A 20766-nucleotide genomic window follows, 5' to 3' on the forward strand; every position below is an offset into this window, starting at 1 on the left:
AGGCCGCGCTAGTGCCTCGGCCAACCATAATAATAGCGTCTTTAAACCTAGTAGAGCAGCAGGACCTTGTCGACCGGCCGGGGTCGGATACAACGACGCATCAGAGGTGAATCTCCTGCGGCAACAAGACTTTTGATGCAGGTGGAGTAGCCCTCCCTAGCCCTCGCAAGCTTGTGAAGCACGTCTCCAGACACCCTAGGTGCCACCCAAGGAATTATCCGACACAATGCGCTATAGACCACCGCGTCATGTCAGGCGAAAATGATAACCAAACAACCAAGCTCTGGAACGCACCAGTCCCAGCCGCACCTTCTTAGTGTAATGAAAGCAGACTCTGAGCGCTGTATGCTCCGACCAAGCCAAACACCGCCGCGACCTTGCGCAACCGATCCACCTCCATCAGCACACCTCGCCCGGCCTCCTGAGGCGAGTTTACGACCTTCGCCGTGCAATCCGCGCCCTGTGATGTCTGCCCGGGTACTGGCACACGGACCGCGCGCCCAAGAGGTCCTGTTGCCGTACACTGGTGCGCAGCCTGCCTGCGCCCTCGCCGCGGCCGACCGTGCTGACCGACGTCGCAGCTGCCCACACACCGCACACCGGCCCCCCAGGAAGATGAAGGTCAACAAGTCGACACTATTGCAGAACGCACTGCGTGGCCAGGGACTGCGTTGGGAAATGGGGGCCCCCCAGCTCCTTAATGGCGGCGTGGAACATCCTGCCCTGCGTCCACCACCGCCCGGGACACCCGCCAAGCCGCGTCCGACCGCGGGGAACTGCTCGAGCGCACCTGCACCGCTCTGCCCCTACACCACTGGCCGCGGCTATGCTGCCGCCAAATCACTGCGCGGCATCACCGTGCCGATGCCGCTGGCCGCTCCAGATCCAGATCGCTCCAGAAGCAGACCCACACCGCTAGGCGCCCAAGGCCGCGCATCCAGGTGCTTCTGCACGACACGCACTCCGTGGAACCCGCTTCCGCTTCCGTTGGTCATTCCAATCCACAAGGCCATCAGGCGGTGCCGATATCTCCATGCAATCCAGAGGAGAGCTCACATAAAGGTGCTGCTGTAGACCGCTCTATTGCACGTTGTCGTCGCGCTTCGTACGTAGCTTGCATAGCTGCTGCAGCCGAAGGGAAGCGCTGGCTGTCGTCCCTGATTACATCGACCGCTCTCCCGGGAACATGGCCAGGCAGACTGCAACCATCCGTCCGTTCATCTTACGTCTCCAAACGTTCGTCCGGAAGTCTCCACATAGCCAGGCCAGGCCGCCGAGCGGTGCTCTGCTGCACACACGTGCAACTGCCCCAACTGCAGCAGCAGCAGCACACGTGCGTGCGAACAACCCATCTGCCCAGGTTGCCTAGGAGGGGAGCTTCCAGAACAGACACGCGCGCGACAGCATGTTGCTGAAGCAGTGCCTGTCCAAGCTGCTGGTGCGGCCGCGGAGGGTGGCGGTCGTCGGTATGGATTGAACGCGTTGTGCGCTAACAAGTCAAGTAGGGGGAATTCCTCCTAGACCCCCTCCTGCTGACCCCGCGCCGAACACTCTGGCGACACATCGGCGGCCTCCCGCACTTCCCCGCTGGCCTCTGCCACCATATCCAGTGGTAAGTTCCCCATATCAAGAGACATTTGGCTTCTCCCTCTTCCCCCCCCCACTAAGTAGAGTCCGTCACGACCAACGCCGAAGACCCAAATCCGGCGCATGGAGGGGACCCAGGCACATGTATTCACCAACAGAGAGCACTCCTCCTCCCACCGCTGCAAGTAAGAAAGAAACAAACAAACCAAAAGTAGAGGTGACGAACACTTCGCGTTCGATTGGCAGCTACTCCGTTCCCACCGCGCCCCGGTCGCCACGACTTCCGTTATCAGGAGCGTCATCCAAAACAAACCCTCACCCAATGAAATAAAGAATGAAGTACAGTGCCTCGTGGCTGCCAACCCCCCAAGAGCTCCTGCGGTAACGGCGGCTACTGCTGCTGCTGCCGCCGCCGTCCTGCCCGGGTAGCCTGCGCCAACACGTCACCCTGCCCACTTGCCAAAGCCCCCGACCCGACCAGCTGTCGACCTGCTGCTGCCGGGGCCAGGACGAAGCCAAGCCACCGATGCCAGTATACTGTCTGTTTGTTTGTCTGTCTGCCGACTGTTGCTGCTGCTCCTCCTACTGCTACAGAAGGCCAGATAGGTTCCGGGCCAGGCCGGGTCACGTGTAAAGTCCGAGAATTCACTTCGCTGCTGCCGCCATTCAGCTGCCCATCTCCCGCAAGCCCAAATTAGCTCCGAGCACGACTCGCACGTCCGGCGCGTTCTCCAGCTCCTTCAGCACTGGCAGCAACTCTAAAAGCTCCTGGTCATCCATGTTATCGATAAAGGTGCTGATCGGGACTGCGTTTGCTGGCTGGAAGACGTAGGAGTGCGGCGAGTTGTCCACTGCACATGCGGGAGGAGGGAGCGAGGGTGTGACAAGAGGGAATAGCGAAACGCGATGGGGCCGGAGGGCCGAGGGCGTGGAGGGTGCATGGTGGTGGGTGCGGACGGAACCGACGGAGGAACGGAAAAGCGCGAAGTCGGCAAATCGCAAACAACAGAGAAGAGCGGCACATGGAGTTAGGGTTGGCATTGGATCGCTCCATGTCTGCTGCCCTGCGGCGGATGATGTCGCCGCAGGACTTGAAGCAGCCCAGGTACCCCGTACAAGCGAACAGCCTGAGCAGCTGAAGCAGTGTATACCGGTTTGCGGTGTAAATAGTTGCTGAGCTCGCAAGTTGACAAGGTTCGACTGCCATGGCGGGCCGGCGCACATGCGTTGTGTATCCATGGACGCGATTGGCCGACAGAATCCGGGAAAATACACAGAGTGCCTCAGTACAGGCTTGAGGCCATACAAGGGTGACCGCCTGGGCCACTTGTCAACAGCTGGTCCGTATATCGCATCCTAAGGCGAAGATTGGTTTCCCCCCACATGCAACAGCAGTCCACAGGTGTTCGCACGGCCTCTCAATTGATGTCCCTGCAGCTCACCAATGATGGTTTGCGAGAGGTCCCGGCCCAGGCAACTGAGGTCTTTCACGTAGTTCCCTTCGTAGGGGAAGCAGGATTCCCGGAACAACCGCCATCGAACCAGCCGCTGCTTGTCGAGCAGATCAAGAAGCGGATCCGCGTACTTGGCAAGGCTAGCGGTGAAGACCACCACCTCGAACCGTGCGCACACGTTCTCCATGAAATGATCGCACCATGGCCGCTTTAAGACATACACGTCCACGAGCTTGCCATCCACCTCCACGGGTAGGATGTAATCTGCAGGGCAAAATGGAGGCCAGGACGCAGCCATGCCAAGGTGCACGTCCCTCAGACCTGCCGCAATTACATTCAACTATGCTTCGTAACAATAGCTTTATAAGTATACAATTAACCTCGCGCCAAACCCACGTTTAACCCACACATGTGCCCTGCTCGGCCCGAAATTGGCGCAAACCCTCCCGTCTTTGCGCACCAGGGTTCGGGATGGGCTTGAATGATGAATGGACCAGGGTCTCATCAAGGTCGAGCACCAGAGTCTTTCTGTCTATGTCGTCCGCCCGTTTCGGCCCTATAAGCACCTCCCGGTGCACCTTGGGCGGCTGCGGCGGTACAAATCTGCCGCCAGTAAAGTCCCCTTCCTGTGGCCGATAATAGCCTTGGCTCTGTGGCGCAAAGCAGCATAGTAACGAGCGAAACCGCTTGCCCCAAGACTTCGCTGGTGGGGGACTGGAGGAAACCCTGAACGGTGAAGTTACTGGACGATGACTGGTGACTGATGTGACCTGTGTTATAACACTGGACACGTCCACGGGGCTGGGTCTCTGGGCGTCGCCCTGAGAGGACTGAGTTACGCTGGAATCGTTCTCAGGCCCTCCCTGTGGAAGCAAATCTCCATTTACCAAAGGCCTGGCTAGAATATTTTCGTCATTGTTGGGGTCATGCGCGCTGCCCGGAGGCAGCATGTTGCGCGCGCGCGCCTCGCGCAACAAACCGGTGCAAACTGCAGAGTCGTGCCAGGGAAAATAAGCCTGGGAAAATGGAAGAGGTTAAGATTGTCTATTACTTAGGGTGTCTCATTTTATCCCTATGAAACAATCATTGGAGGGGAGTAGTTGAGAACCAATTCCCGCATTGGCAAGACGGTACAGCCTGCAACATCGTATGCCAATTTATCATATAAATATATGATATCAATGCGAATTTGCCTTCGTACATCTAACCATAATTTCTCATTGCTAGCCACCTTCGGAATAGAGCGTCAGACGGTCTGTGGCACGCGCACCCTGTCTTCTCACTATTTAGCAGCTGTATAACAGCCATTATTGTTCCGAGATACTTAGCGGGATTTGCTTTCCTTGACTACCGTCGGCGGCGCTGAATGGAGTACGTCAGCCCCGAGGGCCTGCGCCTCGATGGCCGCAGGCCCCGGGAGCTGCGACGGATCAACTGCCAGCTTGATGTACTCTCCAGCGCCGACGGGTCCGCAATCTTCGAGATGGGCAACACAAAGGTACTGCGCTGATGAGCTCCCGCCCGCGCCATGTAATCCCTTTCCGGCACCGCCCTGTTTCCCAGCGGGTTTCGCAAACAGGCTGCGGCACGTTGTGCTTTGCCCCTCAGCAAATACTCATCCTCCTGCGTGAACGTGGCCGGGTTTGGTGCTTGCCGCACAAATTCGCAAAGACGGACATGCATCCCTGGAACCCCGCTGGCTCCGCATTCCTCCTTACTTTAAAACCCGAAGGGACCGGCACCAGCTCAACAGCTGATTACATACCAGCTGATCCCACAACCTATGTCCATGGCTCCTAACAAATCGAGGAGCTATCTATCAAAGGCCTTGACCGACCGACCCAATTGTGACCGAGACTTTTGGTGTCTCTGGCTGCTTTGCGGGTTGCGATGTTCGCACGGCAGGTGCTGGCGGCTGTGTTTGGTCCCCACGCGGTTACGAAGCGGGCGGACCTCCGCGAGGACGCGGCGATCGTGGTGTGCGAGTATTCCATGGCGGCTTTCAGCACCGGTGTGTGCTGTGTCAGGGCGGCGGGCAGGCTGGTGATGGGCCCGTGGGCGCGGGGGGGGATGGTACGGGTGAGGGCGAGGGCGAGTGGTTGGAAGTATGGGCGGGTAGCTGGGCATGCCTTGCCTGATTGAGGATGGGGCTACATGCCATTGGGTGCCAAGGGCTAATTGGGAGGGGTTGGATCAGAACGCTGGACCCCCTGAAGCTGGGGGAAACTGCTTCCCCACAGAACTCCCCCACAAGGCCCGCTTTTTAACCCTCGAGTAGATTTGAGCGCCCATCGACGGTGTTTCCCCGTTTTATGGGAGCGAGCGCCTCGCTCCGTTTGCCCGCGTGGCCTGAGCAGGCCGTACTGGGTACCACATCACATCGCAACCATCATCACGCAATCGTGATTACATACATACATACATACACATGCACCAATACGCCCACTACCACAACCCACAATACATTCATAGCCATGCCGGGGCTGATGGTGGTGCGGTACCTAACGTTCCAAGGCATACACACACTCTCGCTCTCTTACAGGCACACATACAGATGCACATACAGACACACATACAGCATTCTCAGCATTCCCTTCTGGCGGCTAGAAGTATTTGAAAACACACACACACAAACACACAGACACATAAACACAAAAACAACACCCACGCGCACGCGCATGCACATGTGCCCACCCCCAGGCGAGCGGCGGCGACGGGGCAAGGGTGACCGACGATCCACCGAGCTCAGCATGGTAATTCGCAACACCCTGGAGCAAGCCATCCTCAGGGAGCTTATGCCTAGATCACAAATCGACGTGTACGTCCAGGTAGTTGGGTTGGTTGGTGTGGATTGCGGTTGCGCGTGGGGGCCCGTAGCTGATGCGCGGGTCGAAACTGCGAGGAGCTCAGAGGCACGGGGGGGGGGTCAGTGGGGGTCTGGGTTCACCGGGGCGGGGATGACATACAGACTTACAAAGCAGAAGACTTTATACCCATATTGGTACAACTAGGATCAGCACTAGCGGCCAAATCAGTCAAAAGAGTGGTCATCCATTCAGCAGGTTCAGCACATTCCCGGCATTGAGGTGTGTGTGGAGGCGTGTGTGGAGGTTCTGCATGCCCGGCACTCGTGTGGACGAGCACGGTACACCTTAGGAGAGTAGAACGCCAAACTCCAGAAGGAGTAACATACACACAGACACACAGACACACACACGAACGCATATATGCGCACTACGGGTCCACATGCACAGCAGGAGGTACACCTTAGGAGAGTAGAACGCCAAACTCCAGAAGGAGTAACATACACACAGACACACACACGAACGCATATATGCGCACTACGGGTCCACATGCACAGCAGGAGGCCAAGGCGCGGAGAGCGAAAGGGACTCACTCAGACTTCTCTTGAAAGTCAGCGTTGCGTCAACATTTGGTTATCTCCCACCCCACCTGAGGCACCATGACGCATCCGGATGGGAGCGCGTCGGGATGTCGGGATATCTGCTGGTACCCCTGCTGAGGCGCTGCTGAGGGGCCGCAGAGGCAGCTGCTGCTGCTGCTGCGCTGTGTCCCCCGCAGAACACCTCCTTTCGCTCCAGACCCACCGCTCTGTGGGGACCTCGGGCGGCCTTCCTGCGGTGGGGACCTCGGGCGGCCTTCCGAGGGCCACATGGAAGCAGCCTCATGCAGCCTCATGCAGCCTCATGCAGCCTCATGAGTACGACGATGCACCGGCACGTAGGCTCCGTCCTCGTTCCCGACGCCGCCTCTACAGTGCCTAATCCGTATCTTTGCCTTCCTCTCGGATTGGCTTAACCACCCGGATTCCCATACTCCTCTTTTTTTCCTCCCGGCCGCCCCCTCGGGCATAAATTACCACTGGCACGTGTACTGCATCTTTCATTCCCTTTTGCCGCGTCCAACCGCCGCAACCGTGACTGCTGCCACCAACCGCCGTCCGCTGCAGGTTCTTCAAGCCGATGGCGGCACGCGCTGCGCCGCCATCAATGCCGCCGTACTGGCACTGGCTGCGGCTGGTGTGCCGCTACGTGACTTGGTTGCCTCTTGTGCGGCCGGCTACCTTGACGGCACCCCCCTGCTGGACCTGAACTTCACTGAGGACAGCGGCGGGGGCCCTGACCTGGCTGTGGCTCTGGCTCCCCGGGAGGGCCTGCTGGTGCTGGTGCAGATGGACAACAGGCTGCCCGTAGACACATTTCAGGTGGGGGTGGGCGTGGGGGCGGTGAGGGTGGGGCTGGGTGAGAGGTGTGGGTAGAGGGATTAGGTTAAGGGGGGTGGGTGAAGGGATGGGTGAGGGCATAGGTTGGCAGGTGGATGGAGGGATGGATTGAATGGGTGCTTGCTAGTTGGATGGTTGTCCGAAGGTAACAGCACGGGGGCAATTGGCCCTTAGGATCCCCACCACCCACCGAGCGGCGGCCGCGGGGTAATGGCGAGCGTGGGTTGTAGCTTGTAGGACGTGGCACACACACATATACACACACGCACACGCACGCACACACAAACATACACACACATGCACGCACACACGTACACACAAACACACACATACACACACGCACGCACACACACACACACACACACATGCACACACACACATGCACACACACACCCAGACAGCGAAGGGGGGAAATGGAAGGCCCTATCACACGCGGGACTAGTAAGGCGACCTGATCGACGCGGTGGTAGCCAGCTGAGATCCTTCAGCTGTTGCAGATATGGCAGCGGATGCGCCCTAGTCACACCACCAGCTCCACATCGGCTGATCGCCGAGCAAACCCTAAGGTAGCTGCCGCTTAATGTTCCGCACATCTTCTCCGTAAGGCGCTTGGCCCTTGACCTCTGAACTGGAGTCCTTGACCTCTTGACCTTGGAATTGGCCGTTGCCAAGCATTACCCATCATCACCAGCATGATTTCTCATCCTTAAAGAAGACGCAAAACTCACTACTCCCTTATGTGCCGCCGCTGCGTCCATCCACCGAATTCACCGCATCCAACGAACGCCGTGCTCCGTACCCCCCAGGCGGTTCTGGATCTTGCGCGTGATGGGTGCCGTACCATCAGCGGCGTCATGCGGGCCGCTCTTCTGGAGCACACGAAGCGCCTGGCGGTGGCTAGGGGGATGGCGGGCGGCATGTGATGATGCACGACGGCACCATGTCCCGCATGGTGGGCGATGATGTCGCCGGACATGTTGGCATCCGGCATTACGTATTCGTGATGCGATCGGTATGCGACTTGTTCATCGGTCAATCTTACTGTGGCTGGCCAGTTCAGTCTGTTCACTTGCATTGGGACACATCTCGCAGCCAGGATATGCGTGGTGGATTGCAACACGCCCCAACCAACAGGGATACCAGGACGCGCGACTGTGTTGCGTGGGTGTGCGTGGTGGTGCGATACGTTCTTCTTTGTCCGACTTTTAAGGCGTATGGTCTGTCTGACTGTGATGTGGCTGTTGTGGTGTGGTGTGGTGGTGGATATTGGCGTGTTGGACATAGTCGGCTGCTCGACTGTTGCTCTTAAGCGCCACTTCGACTCAAGATTGGGATTTGGACAGTACTTATCTTGCGAATATGCGCGTGGTCTTAACGACGAAACGTATACAAGTTTTGTGACTGAAGGGACAATACAACACTTATTTTAATTTTGTCATGACAGGCGCTTGGACGATGAAAGGAGGGATGCATAGGTCTCATGTTCATAGAAGCATAGCGGATCATTTGGGTAATGTATGATCAAGGAAAGTGACCAGCACATAGTCGGGTGTGTATAGACTTGCGTAACCGCCTTCAAGACTATTCTTCCCTTCACACGTAGATAAATTACTCATTATAAAGTCGTAACATTTATCTTTCCCATTCAACTCGCAAGACCCGTATACCCGTGCGGAACCGTCATAATCGTAGCTGATTGATCTGAACATATAAGCTACACCATGGCATATGTGATCAACGTCGTCATGCACACGGAAGACACTGTACAGCTGTTACGTGTTCTCACACAAATCGTGTGAGGAGCAAGCAAAGCTAGGCGTCAAGCCACACGCACGTTCACACAGGATTGTGGAGCACATGGTAGCGAAATGCCGTTCATATATATAGATCCGTCGTGCAGGATGAACCTGTCAAAAGGAATCGCCAGTTCTCATATAAATAACTGTTTCGGTTTGCTTACTTTGTCAAAATCTACAAGTACAGGATCATGGTTTGCATTCCTATTCCTAAAGTCCTGCAAGGCTTGGCACGGTTACCTCCGGAACCAATACCGGTTAGGAGGTAAAAAAAGCCGCTGGCAGCTTCCAAACCAAGCCGGCGGTTTGGCGTCCAACCTAACCGTCTCAAGATCCTCTCCTCCTAACGCATGCTGTTGCAAAACCATTGGTTGTCATTCATGACAAAAAAATACTGCTGGAGACTGGACTGGATCACCAACAGCAGCCCCCCCTCCCACAAGAGTACAAGTTACGATACAGTTCTCGTGTAAATGCTTGCACCTCCAGAATCCAGATCACACACCTTAACACAAACGCATCGCGTCATATTTCGATTAGCAGTAAATGCTGTCGATCTTGCCCCTCTTGGCGAGGTCATAGTTGCGCTGGAAGTACGACCAATCCACCAGGTTTACCCACTGCAACAGGTACGCTGACCGTACGTTGCGGTACTTTAGGTAGTAAGCATGCTCCCAAACGTCCACACCAATCAGCGGCACTCCCTCGCTGGCAGCCGACACGAGCCTTCTCATAATGGGGTTGTCCTGGTTGGGGGTGGACGCAATACCGAGGGTACCGTCTGGCCGGTAGATCACCCACGCCCAGCCCGAGCCGAACAAGGACCCAGCAGCGCTGCGCAGCGCATCCAACATTGCGGTTGGGCTGCCCCATGTTTCATTGACCTTGGTTGCCAAATCGTAGCTCAGGACGGATGGGCTGGACGTGTTGTATGTCGTCATGATACTGCAGAGGCGGAGCGAGAGGAGGGACAGGTGCGACGGCACCGGGGAAGTTGAGTTGGGTTCGTGTAACGCGCGGCCGCGGCGAAAATCGCCTGACAGTGCTGAGGCGGCGGTTACATCCTTTCATAGCGCTATTGATACAAGTGAGGGACGTTCGGTGGGTTGGGGGACGCACACGGTTGTACTCTTGGACATGTGGATTACACCGCAAATACGCATGACTGTCACGGTAGTATCACGAATTCGCACAAAAACACCCGTAAACAGTACAAAGTAGGCTCACCGCCAGAAGATAGCATGGTTGTACATGCTGCCTCCGTTATTGCGCAGGGCCGTGGTGTCGTTGGCAAGCAGCTTGTACTTCTGGACGAACCTGGGCAGCCCAAGCTGCAATACAGGGCAACACGGAAAAAACCTATCAAGGTTACGCACTACGAGTAGGATTATATATATTATTTCTATTGTTGTTACACAGTGCCGACTGCAAGTGGCGCACGTTCGGAATATCAGCATCAGCATCTTACCGATACAGGATGCGTTACATCCAACTGAGGAAAGAACGAGAGATAACGGGCTCACCTGTTCTAAGATGGCGGCTAATGGCATCGTCTGCAAAGCTGGATAGCGAGCCAGGACAGCGTTGAAATTAGCAATTGCACCCTGCGTCCACAACAGGAACACATTACACATTTGAAAGGAACTATTGGGCACTTGGTCCAACGGCGCTTTGCTCAGCCGTGAGCCAATGCTACGCAGGTGCAGTCAGTCGGACCGCGAGACACACGCCAAGCACGCGACAAGCCCCAGACATTTAGCCCAATTCACCATCATAAGATCCAACAACGTTCAATCTCCCACCACAAAAGCCATTCCCGGAAACCATCTAGCGTGAAAACAAGAACATACCCCAGCATGTCGGTTGTAATGAAGCCACATAGTCTCGTTGTCAATCGCCGGCATATAACCGTCGTATGAAAGTGGAAGTGGTGGAGGTCCATATGAAGTATTAGTTCCGAATGTCGGACACCCGCGATCCCTCCTGAGCGAAGCCAATAGGAAAACGGTGAACACTCATACATACCCACATGAGCACATGTTACAGATCTCAAACGCGATCCACCCATGAAAAGACACAACCACTTACAAGGCGTACGCGACGGCAGAAAACTGCAGGGCCACGAAAAGGGAGACAACCTGCCAGACAGCAGAAGCTGGTCTTGCCATGATTGTCGCTCTAGCGACTGAAGCCTTGTCTTGAAAAATTAAATACATATATTCCTATGCTGGGAAGAAGAACTAAATACATTGTGGGTGCGTGAGTCTCCGAAACCATAGGTCGAAAAGTACGCCAAGTCGCCTCCAGCTTGTGAGTGTACGGTTCGTCTCGTTTCAGTGAATTCCTGCTACTCGTCGTACAATATCCCGTTCTTTTGATCAGTTGCTATCACAACCTCCAAGCATATTTCGAGGCTAGATAAGCTATTTTTTTCTCTCAAGTTGGCCCCAGGAAACGAGAATACAGTACTTCGGATTGTGAGCAAAAAAGAAAGTTTGTGGATAGGCATTAACAGGAGGGCTTTCATACATGGCGATGAAATGGCTGTATAATTGACGCACGAAGGGAATGCGGTTCAAACGTCTAGCTACCAGACCATATTCCAACTCAAAACAATGATAATTGCATAACAATGATGAAAGGAACTAGCTCCAGTTGGCGATGTGCAAATAGTCCTCAACGGGTAGCGTTACGAAACACTCAACTGTTCCTCGGAAGAGAAATCGATTTGCGCCCGCCTTGAAGCATGGAGAAAAAACCTTCAATGTTTGAAAATAAGCCAGCAAAACTCGAGAAAGCTGATTGTCCATGTTATGCGCTGATTGTCCAAGTTAGCGTCTTAACACCAAAATGCATCGGTATATTTGGTTGACGAAGCGGTGATGCAATTAGTGACAGGATAAGACGTATTAATGTCAGCGAATGTCGTTAGCCCCCTGAGCCCGTTACGCACCTCTTTCTGCCTGTTTCCTAGTGTGCCCTACCAGCTTCTCTTCCGCTACGCATTCCATGGCGAGTACCGATAATGTCGCCAGTCACAGATTCACACAATGACCGCGTCTATTAGCAATTGGGAAACGATTGATGATGCTGCGGATTTTCGTCTTCTTGTGTACCCAGGTGTCCTAACAGCTGTTTCGCCCTTGGACGGCACGTGAAGGCACCAGGCAGCCAGGGACGCCACCGTGACGCCATTCTTACCGCATATATGGCTCCAGATACAGCAAATACTCTAACGCGCGGCATACTGTTCCGAGTTTAATCTTGACAAACAGAGGTGATAGCTTTACAATGACCTGCGAGCACATCAGGAGATGGGTTTTCGCCGCCATAAAGCTGGCAAATCCTCTGGGTGTTGGTGATTGGTGCTGAATCTGGAACTCACTGACTTCGCAGGGTCGGAAGGATAAAAGAGTGTGCCCAAAAAGATCGGGGAAGGTAGCTAGGGACTGCCAGGCTAGTGGCCACGGGCGATGCCATATCCCCCTATTTCACCCTTTCATACCCCAATGGCTGACACGCACTCTTGTCCTCTGTCTGTATCTCCTTAGGACTGATGTGGAACTGCTTACAGACCTCATGTATGTGCACATTTAACTGGGAGCGAGAAAAAGAATGATGCCAACAAGTTCTGTGCACCATCAGACGCTTATCCTCAGCGTTAATCCTAACACCTTAGCCACGGCGGTCGCAAAGCGATCGCGGGTCGGCGGTCGCAAAGCGAAGTAGGCGCTTCTCCACGGATGCAAGATCGTGGATCCACACACATCGGCAAACGCTTCGGAAACTTCGGGTCGTACCGAAACTTGCCGAAGCCGACCCGCTTGCAGAAGTAGGACCACCGCCGTAATTGTAATTTCCTCTGCCTCCTCTGGGGCCCAAAGGGCAACCCGGCGGCCTGTTCCCGACAGAAATGGACCCGTTCCCGAAATGAGAAATGCTTCTTTTGGTGATGCCGACGCCGATTATGGATTATTGCTGCGAATGCCGTTGAAATCTTGTGCTCCGGTTGACGGTTAAGGTGGGCACTGTCGCCAAATCCGCTGGATAAATCTGCCGTTTCACCAGCGCGGTGAATGGATAATGTGGCATCATTGCATCAAGCGACATTACGACGTATTGCAGGCTACGCGCCCAGGCATGAAAGAAATCATCATTCGGACTAGTCAAGGAGTATCACATGCTGGGTACGGACTGCATCTCTTCGTAAGTGATATAAGGAATATAGCTATAAGAGAACAAAGAGGGCCCGCCCAGTAGCTTGGGCCTGACGTCTTGACCTTTGGAGCCCCGCAGCATGAAGCAAAATTGGTCCTAATATACGTTTCAACATCGGGATTGAAACCTGTAAATATCGGCAGTCAACTTTCGCACAAGCTTTTGCTGCTCCTAACTGACAACTGTCATGTTTATAATACCGCATCAAGGGAGCATGCACGGAACATCTAATTTCTGTTTTTCATGCCAGACAACAAGGGGATGTTTGGATTGTGAACGAAACAATGAACGGGGCTTTCGCTGCTCGAGTGCTGAGCCCGTCCTTACCACAAGCGGGCCTCCTTAGGGCACCTAATGTCCGTTCCGTGGTTGCTAATGCACGACGAGGTCGCAAGCTTCTTGAAGAGCCCGTAGAGGAGGTCCTAACGCCGGCGGCGGATGTCGCCCCAGCGCCACCCAAACGCACAAGGAAGCCCCGTGCAACTGCAGTGGCCGAAGCAGATAACACAGCTGTATCTGGAACAGAAGCTGTCCTGCCCCCAAGTCGAAGCCGGCGGCGCAAGACTGTTGACGTGGACGAGCAAAATGAGGTCGGAGACGAGCCTGCGGATGCCACACAAAAGCAAAGCGGCAGGAAAAAGGCCGCAGAAGTCGCGGTTGAACCCAACTCAGTAACAGCAAGTTTCGATGGGCCAGGTGCAGAATTGGCCGATGACTCAGCTGCAGCCCCGGCCAAGCCTAAGCGGGCCAGCCGCAAGAAAACAGCAGCATCAGCCTCTGACGAAACAAATACCGTCAGTAGCGTTGATGACGGCGCAATTGCAGCAGAACCCAACACGAAGACCAAAGCCAAGCGCGCATCGAAGAAAACCAAGGAGCCGGAGCTGCCCGACGTCGTGTCAACTCGAGGCAGACGCCGGGTGACAGTGAACTCTGATGATGATGAGGAGGACGCTGCAGCAACACCTTCGGCGCCAGCGGTGGTAGATCCCCCCCCCAACGCAGCGGCTGTGGCCGCCAAGCGCCGGGCTGCAAGCCGACGGGGCAGCGCCAGGTCCGCTGCCGCCACCCCGGGCGCCACAGCCGCTAGCTCCATCCAGTCGGAGCTGTCACAGCTTGTGATCCAGCGAAACGACTCAGGGTACGAGGAGGGGAAGGGACACAAAAGGGGTCCCCTAAGGGAGAGAGGGAAAGAGTTGTAACGGGCCGAAAAAGACGTTATGGGCCTTTGGCGTATGTGACCCTCATGTGGCAAAATATTTGCTAAACACCGGCGTGATGGGGGACTACAGCCCGGGCCAGATTCCCCCGCCCATCCCGCCTCCTAAGGAGTCGAGACGTGTCCGCGGCCCTGTGGCCCCGGGGCTGTCCACGGCCCCAGCGCCCAATACTCCGTGGCATGCGGACGCCGAGGGACATGGGACAAGCAAGGGAAGGGGCAGGGGACAGGGGTGTATTCACACGGGGGATGAGGGTCAGTGCGGGGGTGGTTGCGGCACACGCGGGGGTGGGAGCGCGGGAGCGGCGAGAGCCCGTGTCCCGTCGCTGTGGAGGAGGGGAGGATGTGGAAGAGGAGGAGGAGGAGGAGGGGTCCTGCCAGCACTAGCAGCAGCAGTAGCAGTAGCAGCAGCGCACCGAAGTAAGGACTGGGGGGCCGAGGAAGGCGGGAAGGCGGCATGTGAAGGAGGAAAGGAGGGAGGGGAAGGGAGGAGGGAGGGAGGGAAGAGGATGCCCTGCGCCCTGTGTCACCTTGTCTGCTATGCAATTAGAAATTCCGGTTCCCGCCGCGTGCTGGCTGTCGGCTCCAGGGAGGTGGTGTCCATCAACCGCGCCGCGCTGGGTATGGGCCGCAAGATGTGGTACGCCATCGGGGTGAGTCAGCCCCGTCAGTCCGTCTGTATGTCTGTCGGGCGCCATCTGACACTTGTTTCGGCTGCCAGGAAGCAGGGCCGGGGGTAGGAAGGGGGCTGAAAAGGGGGAAGGTGGGGAGGGGAGACGCGCGGGAGGAGGGGGAGGAGGAGGACGAGGAGGGTTTCCCGACGGGGTTGTTGCGATGTCGGACGGGGCGGCTGCGCGGTTTCCCGCCTGCCGCCTTTGCCACCACCCGGTTTGTGTGCACCTGGCAGGTTTCCAGTGGTATGGAACGCAAGTGGGCCGAGCAGCTGCACAGGAAGTTGGCCACCAGCGACAGCACCATGGTCGACCCGGAGACAGGTGCGCGCGGGTATGTATGTATGTGCGTTTGTGTGTATATACGTTTGTGTATATGTACGTTTGTGTGTCTTGGAAGACTGGGCTGTGCGAGTGGGAAATGGCGACGGGGGGGAGGGTGGTGGTTGACACGCACACACACACACACACACACACGCACACACACTTGAGAGCAGCAGGTTTACTACCACCACCCCAGGAAGGGGTCACACCTGCAGCGAGAAGGGGCAGGAACTCGCTGAATGTGTATGGATGTGTATTCCAAATCACACACTCCCATGGGTCCGTTCCTTACGTGATGTGACCTTCCGTCCATCCTCCTGAGGCACATTCTCTCTACAAACACCGCTCTGACGCTATTTCCCCCCTCCGGGCGCTTTCTCTCCCCCCTCCTCCCAATGTACACGCGTAATCGCGCGCTTCAGGCGATATGGTGCCCGCGTCGTCGCTCATCGTGCCCTGGGTGCCTGTGCGCCGGGACTGGGTGATGGCGAAGAAGACTGGGAACGTCATTCAGCGGGAGGTAGGAGGACCTTTTATGATGGGGGACTTCATGGTTCGATTGCGAATCCCGGAGTGGTTTTTTGGTTTGCAGACATGTTTTAATGAGTTTTAGTTGGGCCTGAGTTTCGAATCATGGATGCTTATTGTTCTCGCGGTGCTAGGGCACGGTTTTAGCGAGGGGTTTTAGGTCGATTTAGTTCGGGTTAGGAAGGTTTAGGAAGGTGGGCTGTAGGATTAAGGAAACCTACTTAATACCGCCATTTTACATGGACCCGCCAATTGGCGGTCCGTTTGGCCATCATCATCATCATCATCTACATTCTTTTTGAGCTCCATGGTTTCATCACGTGTGTGCATCTCCCGTGTTTTTTTTCCGGTTGTACGGCACCCTACGTCATCCAAACCACCCGCATCCCTACTCCCACTCCCTTTCCCTCACCCCACACCGCACCCTCACGACCCTGCTTGCATGATCGCCCAGGTGGTCCACAAGGAGGGCTGGGTGTACGTCAACGCACCGCTGGACGAGCAAGTCGTACGGATGGTGGAGGAGTGTTACGGCTTCCAGCAGTGGCGCGGGGAGCAGGATTACTTTTTGGACGACGTGGTGGGTGTTGGTGTTGGTTTTGGTGATGGTGGGATGTGTGTTAGCTGAGGAGCTTGTTGGAAAGGAAATAGCTGCGAGCTGTAGCGTCTTCCTTCCCACTTCCCTCCCTTACCCGCCACCTGGGGCGGAGGGTATTGATTCGCCACGCAACTTTCCCCGCCCCCCACCGTACCCTAAAACCCTTTTCCCCCTCGGCATCAGCTTCACTCCATCATGGCTCATCTTCCCCCCACCCCTGGAGCAGCCTTACGCTTGGACCATACTGCATGTGGCATTGAAACGATGCCTGCCTGCATACTCTTTCCTTCCCTTCTCCTTCCTACACACGCCTTTCCTTTCCCACTTTGGATTTTTGCATCTGACCCTTCGCTTCTTTTCGTGGCGCTCCTCATGATGACCCACCCGCCGCCGCCCGCCGCAACATTTGATCCCTAGGGTGCCGTGAAGCTGATAGCTCCGCTGTCCGAGGAGGCGGTGGCGGAGATTCGTTCCTGGGAGGCGACCCCGGTGGCGGATGAGATGGATGAGGCGAAGAAGCAGGAGCTGGCGCGGAGCATGTTTGGCGAGGCCGGGGGCGACGTGCTGGGCAGGGTAAGTCGTAGCGGGGTTGTTTGGACGTACATTTAGGTGTGTGCGCGTGTGTGTATGTATGTATGTATGTATGTATGGATGGATGGATGGACATACATGATGGATTGTTGAGATGGGAGGGCCACGAGGGCCGGGGGCGCCAGGAAGCCGTCCGACTGGAGGCCGCACTTCTGGTGAAGGCAAAGAATATAACGTGCTTCTCTCTACTGCGTGCACATGACAAATGTACACGTACAAGTACATGTCTATGGGGTTCGATCCCGTGCACCATGCACGCGATCGCTCTCACGCTCGCGCCAACATGATTCCTACGGTATCCTACGGTACGCACTTCAATGTTAATGTCGTACCGTACCGTACATGTTGCGACCCTCCCAAATCCCAACCGCGGACAGAGCGAGCGGCTGGAGGAGCGCGAGGGTGCCACCGAGCTGGACGAGAACGGCCGCGTAGTCTACCGCAACCCCGACTACACGGGCGGCCGAAACAATCCCAGTAACTGGTACACGGGCTCGCAGCGGGGCTCCGAGTCGCCCAACGCTGGCCCTGCCGCCGCCGCCGGCGCCTCCGAGACCTCCGAACAGGAGGAGCTGGTATCCCTGGATGGTCGCGGTAACGAGATGGCATACGCTCCGGAACCAGAGCCTAGGAGGGCGGAGCGCCGACAGGGCGACTCCAGGGAGCCTTCACGCGACTTTGGCGGCCGGGACTGGCAACGGGGACCCGGACTGGGTCGGGGATCCGGGCTGGGTGAGAAGGCGGCTTGGGAGGAGGGCCGTACGGCAGGCACACGCCGGCGGGAGGAGTCTGGCGGGCGGGAAGTGACGTCAGCGCCGTCGAGGCAGCGGCAGCAGCCTCAGTGGCAGCAATCGGAGCAGCCGCCTGTGCCGGTTCCAAGTCGTGCGGGTGTGAGGTGCGTCCGTGACCTCATTTTCTGTTCATGATGTGGGCGGGTGATGTGGGCGGGTGATGTGGGCGGGTGATGTGGCTGTGCCTGCTTACTGAATTAGAGAACCCCCAGGCCCGCCAAAAACGCTCCATCCACAGACTCTCCGCACCCACACGGGTGGGGTTGTAGAACTTCCCAACTGACAACCCCCTGCCCGATCTGGCGGAGTTCAATTATGTACATTATGTACAATCCAAGAGAGAGTGTAGCGCCCATCAAGCTATGAGCTAGCGGCATCGGGGGGGGCTGACGAGCAACGGCTGTCTGCGTAGAGCCCGACCCTATAGAGGGATAAACCGACTGAGTGGGAATGAGTGTGGGAGGGTCCCAGCGATCTTGCGTTGTTGTGGATCGTTCTCCGGGGTAAAGGCAGCTGGGAGCCGGTCTTCTAATTGACGGCTGCCGCCGCCTGTCTCCTATTCCACAGGCCCTCCACGGCGCCCATGGCGCCCATCCCGTCGCCGCCGCCGCCGTCGGCGCCACCGAAGGCAGACGACTTCGTCTTGAAGTTCGAGGACGAGGGGAAGGAGGAGAAGGAGGAGGGAGATGATCGGACCGCTGCCCAAGCCCCGGCGTCCGGGCGTGGTGGCGCGGCGGTATCACCGGCTGCAGCAGCAGCACTGCCGCCACCGCCGCCGCCACCGCCGCGACAGCTCGATAGCCGATCCGACAAGCGGAGTCGGTGGGAGCCTGAGAACGAGGTGGAAGATGGCGATGATGAGGATGAGGATGACTTCGAGGATGAAGGTGATGTGGTTGGGCGAATTGAGGGTCCCAGTGGGGGTCTCGACATGGATGAGTGGTTCAGCTCAAGGGGGGATGCCGACGGCGGCGGCGGCGGCGTCGCCGCCGCCGCCGCCACGTCGGGTGCTCTTGGGCAGCGGCCGACGGCGCCGCCGGGTAGGTCTCGAAGTACCAGTACCGATGGCGCCCGTGGCCGCCGGGACAGGAAGTACGACAAGTTCCTGGAGGAGGACGATTTGGAGGAGGACGACCGCGGCGGCAGCAGCGGCGGCGGCGTTGGTTTAGGCGGGAAGCAGTTTGACCGTCTTGACGGGGGCTATCTTGATGAGGACTCGGAGTTTGGATTTGGCAAGGATGACTTTGCAGATATTGACTTTGATCTTTTGGGCGACGATGAGGGCCTGGGAGCGGGCTGGAAGCAGCGCGGCGGCGGCGGCGCCGCCGCCGCGACTGGCGGCAGACGGCGGCAGTCGCAGCAGCCGGCGGCGGGCACGAGCCGAAGCGGCGGCGCCGCTTCGGCGTCGTCACAGCGGCTGGGCGACGACTTCTTCGACGACCTGTCCTTTGATTACATGAAGTTTGACGACGAAGATGACGGCATCACGTCCACTAGCCGTGGTCGGGGTGGCGGCAGGTACGGCGGCGGCTACTTAGGTGATGACTTTGGCGGGGTCGATGACGACTTGTGGGGTGACTTCGGGTCTGGCAGCAGCCGCGGCGGCGGCGGCGGCACCGCCGCCGCGGCGGGGCGTGGCGGCAGCTACGGCGCTGCCGCCGGCGGCAAGCTGGGCAAAGGCAAGGGCAGTGGCCTCGGCACCGATGACGATCTCTTTGGCGGCGGTGATGATGACGACTGGGGTTACTTTGGTGCTGAGGACGGCGACGGCGGCTTTGGTGACTTTGGCGGCTCGGATCCGTTTGACTTGGGTGCCGATCCGTGGAGTGGCGGCGGCGGCGGCGGCGGCGGCGGCGGCGGCGGCGGCGGCGGCGGCGGCGGCTTCGGTCGTCAATCTCGCGACGGTGGTAGAGGTGGGCGGACAGGAGGCTATCAGGGCGGCGGCCGCGGCGGCGGCGGCGGCGGATACATGTCTGGCGCAGGTACGACGGAGCGGAGCGTGCCGTGTCTATATCTTATGTCAGTATGTGTGTCAGTATGCCTGTTTGTCAAAGAGTCCGTGTACGCACACGCGTGCCGGTTGGCTGGTTCTTGACAGAGGTTCGTAAATGCAATACACCGCACGAGTTATTTGTCAATTAATTTGTGCCCATTCGATGCCGCAATTGTTTATTGACGGCATTCTTGCGTTTGCATAGGGCCCAACTACGACGACGGCGACCTAGCGGACCCGGCGACGGCACCTGCCCCGAGTACGGGCAGGCCCAGCCAGGGAGGGCAAGGTCAGGGCTACCGCTCCGGCGGCAGCGGTGGCGGCGGTTGGAGGCAGGGCGGCGGCGGAGGCGGAGGCCGGGGCAATAGCTGGCAGCAGGGAGGCTCGGGGTACGGCAACCGTGGGTACCAGGGCGGCCGCGGCGGCGGTGGAGGCGGCTATCAGAGCGGCGGCGGCGGGGGTAGGGGTGGTGGTGGGGGAAGAGGCGACGGAGGCGGTCGCTGGGGGAATGGCGGCGGCGGGAGTTACGGCCAGCAACAGCAGCGTCGCGGCGGCGGGGGTGGTGGCCGTGGAGGAGGTTGGCAGGACAGGCGCAACGGAGGGCAAGGAGCGCCGGGGGCCCCTTGATCACAGCTGGGGTCGGACGGAAAGTGGCATGGTCTAGCGCTTCGCGCATGTTGCGTGAAATTGCGTTTTCCTCGACATTGGCAGAGAGTGCACAGCACGAGATCGTACTATTTTCGGTCATACACG

General features: G+C 57.5%; 4 protein-coding genes across 4 annotated transcripts; 2 read left to right on the top strand and 2 right to left on the bottom strand.

Moving 5' to 3' along the window:
* Window positions 1-2253: 2253 nt before the first annotated feature.
* VOLCADRAFT_103070 (uncharacterized protein) lies at window positions 2254-4084 on the bottom strand (the record flags this gene model as incomplete). Its single annotated transcript, XM_002946612.1, has 3 exons — window positions 3502-4084; window positions 3030-3305; window positions 2254-2438 (listed from the first exon to the last, which is right to left on the bottom strand). Exons 1-3 carry the CDS (start codon window positions 3989-3991, stop codon window positions 2254-2256), a joined length of 951 nt encoding a protein of 316 aa, XP_002946658.1. The 5' UTR covers window positions 3992-4084.
* Window positions 4085-4407: 323 nt separating this feature from the next.
* On the top strand, window positions 4408-8207 carry VOLCADRAFT_108889 (uncharacterized protein; the record flags this gene model as incomplete). The annotated part of the gene is made up of 5 exons (XM_002946441.1): window positions 4408-4539; window positions 4947-5052; window positions 5742-5869; window positions 7012-7266; window positions 8091-8207. The coding sequence occupies 5 exons, from the start codon at window positions 4408-4410 to the stop codon at window positions 8205-8207; spliced, it is 738 nt and encodes a 245-aa protein (XP_002946487.1).
* Window positions 8208-8431: 224 nt separating this feature from the next.
* On the bottom strand, window positions 8432-11302 carry msd3 (superoxide dismutase [Mn]). Its single transcript, XM_002946613.1, has 5 exons — window positions 11169-11302; window positions 10931-11063; window positions 10604-10684; window positions 10308-10411; window positions 8432-10025 (listed from the first exon to the last, which is right to left on the bottom strand). Exons 1-5 carry the CDS (start codon window positions 11294-11296, stop codon window positions 9617-9619), a joined length of 855 nt encoding a protein of 284 aa, XP_002946659.1. The 5' UTR covers window positions 11297-11302; the 3' UTR covers window positions 8432-9616.
* A 2280-nt stretch (window positions 11303-13582) lies between these two features.
* VOLCADRAFT_86836 (uncharacterized protein) lies at window positions 13583-20677 on the top strand (the record flags this gene model as incomplete). The annotated part of the gene is made up of 10 exons (XM_002946442.1): window positions 13583-14439; window positions 15107-15170; window positions 15425-15512; window positions 15935-16032; window positions 16495-16620; window positions 17056-17211; window positions 17607-18124; window positions 18588-18756; window positions 19042-20002; window positions 20283-20677. 10 exons carry the CDS (start codon window positions 13583-13585, stop codon window positions 20675-20677), a joined length of 3432 nt encoding a protein of 1143 aa, XP_002946488.1.
* Window positions 20678-20766: the final 89 nt, after the last annotated feature.

The sequence above is a fragment of the Volvox carteri genome (genome assembly GCF_000143455.1).
Source record: "Volvox carteri f. nagariensis unplaced genomic scaffold VOLCAscaffold_3, whole genome shotgun sequence".
Classification (NCBI taxonomy): Eukaryota; Viridiplantae; Chlorophyta; class Chlorophyceae; order Chlamydomonadales; family Volvocaceae; genus Volvox; species Volvox carteri.

Coding starts and splice junctions, on each gene's coding strand:
- msd3 (XM_002946613.1), bottom strand. CDS start 11,296: ATGTATTTAATTTTTCAAGACAAGGCTTCAGTCGCTAGAGCGACAATC. Junction 10,685..10,930: donor ATTACAACCGACATGCTGGG/GTATGTTCTTGT, acceptor TTGTGGACGCAG/GGTGCAATTGCTAATTTCAA. Junction 10,412..10,603: donor TAGCCGCCATCTTAGAACAG/GTGAGCCCGTTA, acceptor CCTGTATTGCAG/CTTGGGCTGCCCAGGTTCGT.